Genomic DNA, 8,562 nt, shown 5'->3' on the forward strand with positions numbered 1-8,562 from the left:
GATTTCCTCCAAACCAGGCTACAAGTTCAGTAAACACTCATTGATATAAAGATTCACAGCTTCCCTTTTGGACTTATAGAGCAACAACTCACCTAAATGGAATACAGCCGACAATAATGAATTCAACCTGTGCTGTACCTGCTTTGATAGGTCCAAGTGTCTGTTGTGAAATCAGTCTATTTCATTTATGAAAACTTCACAGTGACCTTTTAGGCCTTTAGAGAACTTTGTATTTGAGTTGTAGGAGAGATTTCAGAGGAAGATATCTCAAAATATCAGCAGATAAATGGAAACATATACCACAAGGGTTAGTGAGAAAATATGTCGTAGTTTGATTTGGGTGATAGGACTTTTGAGAAATAAATCAAGGAACTGTTACTTCAAACTAGTGCTCAAGTTACAATTGTAGAGGCTGGTAAATCTCACGTCCAGTAGTGACCTTCTACACATCAATTTTATCATAAGGAGAAAAAACAACATATTTTACCGCAAATATCATCAGTTATCATTTTTACATCTTCAGCTTAATGTTTGTGTTATTTTTTTTAAATTTTGTTGTAAATTATACTTCGCCACATGGTCCAAAGGTCCAGTTCTAGTTGCCATCCTTACACAGCTGAGTTGCTCTACTAGTTAGATTATCCACTCAGTCCCACGGAAAATGTCACAGGTTTGATACCAGTGCATCTAAACTTGCATTTGCACTCACTAAATGAGAGCTAGACATCTTGTACTGGAAAGGTTGTAGGATCAATCCCAGCAAACCCCATTGTTTTAATATCAAGTGGAGTAAGTAGCAACCACCACCAGTGTCTCACAATGCAGCTCCTTGGGTGGATGTTTCTTGTATTGAAGTGAATGGGAAACTTATCTAAAGAAATAAAAACTACACTTACGTTTTTCCACAAGTTAAAGTCTAACTTTCACTCATTGAGTGTGTTAGTGGTAAAAAATGGTTCTCCTCCTAAACAGATTTTAAGGGTTATAGTTTCCCCAGATTTAGGCTCCATCAACTGACAACAAGGTAAGAGAGCTGTGAACCCAAACGCACCATTTTAACCTCTCCCTATGAATGCATCACTATTCATTTCAACCGCTGGTTCTCATCTCCTGCAGGGTCCCCCCCTGGAAACATCTCTGGGTTCTCCGACAGCGTGGCCCTCACTTTCTTCTTCTCCTTGAACCTCCCGGAGTGAGACACCTTGACGTGGCGCCCTTTGCTCGCCGTCGTCTTATCCATGATCCTCTCCAGCCGGGCGTCCAGCTGGGGGTCGTACACCATGTCCTCCTGGTGGGTGGCGGCTCCTGTGGCTGAGCCAGTGGCGGCGTTGGAGACAAACTCTGTGGGGATTTCATACAGGACCTTGGGCTGGGATTTTTTCCTCCTCAGGAAAGTCAACTTCCACCAACTTGGAGACGGCTCTGCCATGATGGATGAGTAATGGGATGGAGGGAGGGCTGAGGAGAGGGATAAAAGAGAAGGTTTAAATACAAAAGAAATATTACCAGTAAGAGAAGACAATATAAAGAAAGACATTAAAACAGAATATTCTGCAACACAAACAAAGCATGTAGGTTGGTGCACATGTCTTTGTCTTTATGAGTTTGTTATTGTGTGTGTGTGTGTGTGTGTGTGTGTGTGTGTGTGTGTGTGTGTGTGTGTGTGTGTGTGTGTGTGTGTGTGTGTGTGTGTGTGTGTGTGTGTGTATGTGTGGGTGTGGAAGAGTGTGAGTCAGAGCACCTACCTATCCACCCATGACACTGTTAATATTTCAGTGTAATTCAATAGCCTCCATATGCTGTGGATGCACACATGCTCCAGTTACATCTTGTTTGTGTTTGTGTCTGTATTTGTGTTTGTGTGTGTGTGTGTGTGTGTGTGTGTGTGTGTGTGTGTGTGTGTGTGTGTGTGTGTGTGTGTGTGTGTGTGTGTGTGTGTGTGTGTGTGTGTGTGTCACATCGGAGAGTGTGCGTGTGTTTGTTATAGAGAAAGAGAAACATATAAGAGGTCAGGCTAATGGATATGTACATTATCTATTTATGTATGTTTGTGTGTGTGTGTGTGTGTGTGTGTGTGTGTGTGTGTGTGTGTGTGTGTGTGTGTGTGTGTGTGTGTGTGTGTGTGTGTGTGTGTGTGTCAGATCACATTTTACAGAGCTGATCTTTTCTGCTGTTAATTCAGCCTCCGAGAGACGGTCAGCCAATGGAAATCTAATAATCTTATCCAAAAGGTTCACAATGAGAGTTACAGCAACAGCAGGAAAAGCTATACATTGTATGGCCAAATGCATATGGACACACAACATTGCGTCCATATGTGATAAATGTAACCTATGATTGTGATTGTGATCAGTGGGCTGGGGTTCTGGGCTTTCTAACATATGTGCTGCAAAAACACATGTGGTCTGTGGTGGATTCAGGCTGTCTAATAGGCAGGGGCAGAAAAATATATATATATAAAAAGGGCACCAGCTGAACGCAGTGGAGCACCAGAACGCAGAAACTGTTTTCTTCACTGGAAGGGTATCCTAGAGGGAAGTATATTAAATTCAGCATCATCTCCGTACAAGTTTCTCATTTGTCCAGGTCACATCTTGCAGTCCTGAATTTTTCCATAAATTCAAGAGGCTTTATTAATTTGGAACTGATTGTAAAAAATTGTCGTTTAGACCAAACAGATAAAGTCCAGTTGCTTTAAATGAAGGACTCCAACTTGTGTCATGTCAAACTAGAAGGGCTCATATGTTTAAGAAGTCAAAAAGAGAACTCTTTTTTTTTTATTATTATTACACTATGAGCTGAATTGATTACATTATTCAACTTTTTTGTTTTACTTAGAACTTATTTCATTATGCTAAAAAAATTGACATGACGTTATATGTGTTGTGTGCTCATCACCAAATGTTAGCATGCTAACATGCTAAACTAAGATTGTGAACATGGTTAACATTTCACTTGCAAGAAGATATCGGCATGTTAACTTTGTAACTGAGCGTGTTAGCATGACGTTAGCATTAATCTCAAAGCACCACTGGGTCTATATGCAGCCTATGCAGCCACTAGCATAACACTGGTCTCTTTTAACTTTAGACAGAACCAAGCTAGATTCCCCTTGCTCCTTCATGCTAAGCTAATCTCCAGCTGGCTTTAGCTTCATGTTTAGCATTCAGATCTGCAGGTCTTAGAGATGCAGTGTTTAGGATATGGTGCAATAAATTGAAATCCACTTTGTATGTAGATATAAACGGCTCATTCTATTACGAAAACACGATTCTTATTTTCAGGTGATTAAACACGGAAGATAACATACCTATTAATATCATGTTCCATTTATGTCAATAGATTCCTCTAAATGCTACACACTGGCCCTTTAAGTCTTTCCAAGAAAGCAAACAAGTGCATTTCCCAAGTGTCAACGTTACTTGGAATAAATGGGTTGAGACCAAGATATGAAAAGCAACCACAGACCATAATATTTGCATAGCAGTGTACACATACGATACCGTGTTTAAGTCCTTTACATGGATGTTTTTTTACTACCAAGCCATGAACATAAGCAGCCAACAACAAGTATAAAGGGGTAATATATATATATATATATATATATATATATATATATATATATATATATATATATAAAAGAAGGGATGATCTACCAACACTAAGATAAGACCTCTTGTAGAGATCAACTTGGTTAACTGTTCCATTATTCGGACTTTAAAAATATCAACTTCAGCTAACTGTCCCAGCTGGCATGCAAACTGGCTGCAGGTCAGCTCCTGATTGCCTTCTGGCCTCTTCTCTAGCAGCTGAGCAAACAGAAACTAACCCACATTGTTTTATTGTTTCTTTTCTTCTCTCCCTCCCTCTCTCTCTCTTTCTCTCTATTTCATGAAGACGCGATACGCTCAGCTCGCTCATTATTGTTTGGCTCCCTTTGTCCCTTTTGATGTAGATTCTATACAACTTTGAAGTGACGGCGAGTATCGACTTCGTAGCCGCTCTGTGTTTTATGACTACCTGCCAGTGGGAGGGAGATTAAAGGGGAGCGGCCATGTTGCTGCTTGCAGTGCAGAAAAGTATTGCTAACTGAAAATATAATTTTAAGATTCAGTGTTCCTGTGTTGGTGTTATGTAGACTCTGTGAACCAGAAGGGTCAGGATGGCTGCATGAGTAGTGAAGTCATGAGTAGCATTAAAATATTTTATCATTTAACTTCATTAGTTTTTATCAATGCGAAAGTTCTCAGGAACAACTTCATCATGACATCACCATGTGACTTAAATACATTCATGGTCCTCAGAGGATGAATCCTGTTGACTGTTAGTGATCCCCTGACTTTAATCTCGCACCACCAGCAAGTCAGTCAAGTCAGTTCACACAAAATCCGCAGTGCCAAAATGATGAATTCTAATGGCTTTGGTGATCCTCGTGGGACACTTTACGGCGATCTTCTGCATCCATGGTCCCATAGAGCAAGCACACTGGCGTTTCTTTTGACCCCAGCTCCCCAAACCTCCGTCAAGCTTTGTTGTCGGACTCATTTACATAACGAAGGAAGGAAAATAACTCTGGATTCAGCTAAAAGTTTTTTAAAATAAAACATGATTTACATGATTTAGTAACCATTTAGAGTCAAATAGACCATGAAGCAGATATGATTCAGGGCGGGCTAGCTTGTGATTAACAGGACGATTCCCTACTTGAGCCGTATACAGCATCTCTATGTCACTCCTCCGCCGTCCAAAAATGGTCAATTCATTGTTTGCATAAACCAAGATGGCCATGGCCATGGCCGTAATCCAAGATGGCAACGGCCAAATCGCCAAACTCGAGGCTTCAAAACAGCAGCCCACAAACAAATGAGTGACACCACGATGACTTTGTCCACTTACATACAGTCTATTGCGTAAGTGTGAGGTTGATGCCCAATAAAAAAGCATTGAATGAATGTGTTTAGCAACACTATGAAACTGTAACGTACACCGTACATTTACTGCCACAAGACAACTTTAATCTCTCTGACCTGAGTGCAGCCACAGTCTCTCTCGCTAAACCACACATTAGCTACACACACAAACGGTACCACTGCCTGATTGAGACACATCCTAAGCAACAGTGTTGTTTGAAACATAGTACCGCAGGACCAGTACAAAACAGTTAAAAAAAACAGGGGAGGTCGTTGATCATACAGTCATAAATGAGCACAAAACATATCAGGCTGATGGGTCCAGTAGTATGCTAGATAAGTTGTGGACAGACAGACAAGGCACACACACCCACGCACAGAGATATTGAGATTAATTATTTAATAAATGCAACAAAATAATTTGGTGGATTATTACGTTAATCCAGTAGAACCTACAGTAAAACCATGAAAAGTGTTTTAAAATAAAAAAATCAATACGTTTCAATTTCAAAACACAATCTGTGGGTACAATTGTCTATGTTGTCACTGTGTTACCAACCCCCATGTTGTGGTTGGTAACACGGTAACAACATCTGTGTGTCTGTCTGAGTGTGTGTGGGTGAGAGAGAGAGAGAGAGAGAGAGAGAGAGAGAGAGAGAGAGAGAGAGAGAGAGAGAGAGAGATCAAACATGGGCGGGAATGTTCAAAGGTTGTCATGCCTGGCAGTTAGATGACTACTGGACCAAACATGTTTTTTGAAACTCCTCATCCATCCATTGAATTAAAATGAAAAAGGGCCAAATGTGCCACTCACATGTTACACATTCAGTGTGTAGTGCAACAGCACTTACACAGTAAACATAAGAATGGAGGACATGCATAGTGAGGAATGAAGCTGTCTCTAAACAGACAAACAAATGTATCACAATCATCGCCAGCAGTTAGAATTCTTCAACAGCCATGTTGATGTGTCCTTGGGCAAGACACCCCAAAGTGCTCCATAGGCTGTGCGTACGATGTATGAATGGTTAGATAGTCCTGATGAGCAGGTGGCACACTGCATGGCAGCCTATGCCATCAGTGTATGAATTGGTGCGAATGGATGAATAAACATGTAGTGTTAAAGTGAGTGAGAGTGGTCGAAAGACTAGAAAAATGCTGTACAAGTCCATTTAACATTTACTAACTGGTCAATAAGTTAACAGTTTTTCCGAAAGAAGTATTCAGTCACTGACGGAAACCTTGTAGCTCCAAAACCTATACAATAGCAGTGTTTATAAAATAATTGAACACTGCGTTGTCTTTATATCTGGTCAGATACTTGCATGAGTCATTATATTATTCATACTTTAACCAAAACAAGATCACTTGAAGTTGCATGTTTTTTACCTTGATACGTGTTTGGTCCATCATTGATTAGAATGACCTCTCAGCTGCTGAGGTCATATGGCTAGCTAGCTACGCTAGTCTCCTTTGAAAATATTTCCATCCATCACAATGTTAACATCAAAGCTAAATATGATAAACAAGTACAATGTATAGCCTTTCCAAGCCAATAGCTTTTTCAGCTAAGGCCTATTTTGAACTGGATCGTGATAGTTTGTCATTTTTAAAACATGTGTCCCAAGAAAAGTTTATTAAACACTGCTATATAGCACCTAAATCCACACTGAGGAACCAGCATATGACATTGTTGGCAACAGTGAACCAGCAGAAAGAGAAAATCCCAACAATCATAGACCACAAAACAATCTACCTGCTGGAGCGTAAGACCATAGCAGAAACAAATCTGATCATCGGAGTTGCCTCGCAACCTCTTGAAAGTCCAAATCAACAATATCAGGGATTGTCCAAATGAAATTGAGCATAATTAATGATTACATGCACCACCTCTTGTCTCAAATTCAGACGCTGACTTTGTGTTTTGATTAAAGAAATAAAAAACTGAAACCCTAACCCTAACCCTGTAAAAATTGTTTGGTTTATTTGTGAAATTGGAAAGCCACAGTTTGTTTTCCTCCTCCTGGGAAATAGCATCCTTATATATGACTTGCTTAATAAAGTTTTTGAGGTTGTGCCAACGACGAAACTGTTGACTCATTTGTGGTTCTGGTTGATTTACACAGTGGTGGGAGAGGTACTCCAATACTTTATATTAGTAGTAGTGCAAATACAACATTGTAACAATACAGATTTACAAGTAAAGTTCACACATTCAAAAATAGTACAAGTAGTACTGTATTCTACATACCAATTGTATTTTCTATGCAGGAAAATAGCACATGTGACTTATCTATTATTGTGTTTGACACTTTTAGATGATAATATTAACAACACAGTTAGCTAATTTAGTCATTTTAAAACTTTGGTCTAATCTTTGCTTTTTAGGAACTATTTGGTAACTTGAACACTTTATTTTATTATTTAAATGAAACCAGCTTGATGTTGGTAAATACATTTGTTAATCAAAGTTAACCAAAGTTGACCAAAAAAATCATGAAACTGTTAGTAAACCGAGTAAATCTGCTTATTGTGGCGTTTCATTGGAGGTGACTTATTTGGTTGTTTTAAATGCTACAGTGATTAGCGGTGGGAATTTCCATATGGAAAAGGTTCCTCTGGTGGAAATTTGCCCAGTAAATGAAATAGGAATATGCTGGTTGTGCTTGAAATTTGTTTTAAGGGGATATACAGTACTGTAATTTTTTGGAAACATGACCACTTTACACGCACATTTATTCGTTGATATTTTTGTAAACATCTCAATCTGAGAAGAAAATAGTGCAGCTTTCTGATAAATGTAGCATAGTAGATGTATAAAGTAGCATAAAATGCTTATGCTGTACTTGTTTTTAAGAACAGCACTTCATTATTTTCCACCATCGGCTTTGTAGTGCTATAGACTCACCTGTTTGAAATGGACGTTTTCTCTGTGGTGTACTTCAGCAGGGTTTAGGATCAAGGTCCAGCCTCTTCTCTCCAAACTTGTTCAACTTCTCAATTCAGTCTTCTATCCCCCCCCAAAAAAGCTTCAAGATACTGCATTCAACTTCCACCGTCCTGCTGACCTCTGTTATTCTCATGTGTTTGTATGCAGCAGCTCTTGGAGAGGTCTGTGCTTATATGGGGCAAGTTAATGATAGGCTGTCTCACCTTTTTAATCCCAGTTTCTTCCCAGATGAGAGTCCATAATCCATTCTTCTCCCAGAACTACACTCAAACCAGAAGTGGAAGTGAAGTTACATCAGGCCAATGAAAATATTACTAGAAATGGCCAATTGCTTTGTGCTATTGTCCTGCTGCAGAGTTTAGAAGTTGATCTTTAAGAGAGAGTTAAAATGCCTTGTTTGCAGTGAATGCATGACCCTCTGCACCGGTTTGTCATTTATTCCAGCACTCTCTAGTTTCCTGTCCACGTTCTGTCCTCTCCTAGGTGCTGAGTTACAGGTGCAGTGGTTGGCCCCTCCCTCTGACACACACAGACACACACACACACACACACACACACACACACACACACACACACACACACACACACACACACACACACACACACACACACACACACACACACACACAAACCTTACTATGCTTGTGAGGGCTTTGGTTGAACTCACCATATTGACTAAATATATAACCAACCTATACCTTA

General features: G+C 39.7%; 1 protein-coding gene across 2 annotated transcripts; it reads right to left on the minus strand.

Moving 5' to 3' along the window:
* Positions 1 to 967: 967 nt before the first annotated feature.
* prr15la (proline rich 15 like a) lies at positions 968 to 8,201 on the minus strand. Of its 2 annotated transcripts, none has more exons than XM_054608203.1 (2): positions 8,064 to 8,201; positions 968 to 1,458 (listed from the first exon to the last, which is right to left on the minus strand). In XM_054608203.1, exon 2 carries the CDS (start codon positions 1,427 to 1,429, stop codon positions 1,085 to 1,087), a length of 345 nt encoding a protein of 114 aa, XP_054464178.1. In that variant the 5' UTR covers positions 1,430 to 1,458; positions 8,064 to 8,201; the 3' UTR covers positions 968 to 1,084. The 2 variants fall into 2 exon arrangements, with proteins under 2 accessions (XP_054464178.1, XP_054464177.1); XM_054608202.1 differs by having other exon boundaries at positions 7,819 to 8,201.
* Between the last annotated feature and the right edge of the window lie 361 nt (positions 8,202 to 8,562).

This window comes from Anoplopoma fimbria, chromosome 11, assembly GCF_027596085.1.
Source record: "Anoplopoma fimbria isolate UVic2021 breed Golden Eagle Sablefish chromosome 11, Afim_UVic_2022, whole genome shotgun sequence".
NCBI lineage: Eukaryota > Metazoa > Chordata > Actinopteri > Perciformes > Anoplopomatidae > Anoplopoma > Anoplopoma fimbria.

Excerpts from the sequence above, each read along its gene's own strand:
- prr15la (XM_054608203.1), bottom strand. The coding sequence starts at position 1,429 with ATGGCAGAGCCGTCTCCAAGTTGGTGGAAGTTGACTTTCCTGAGGAGG.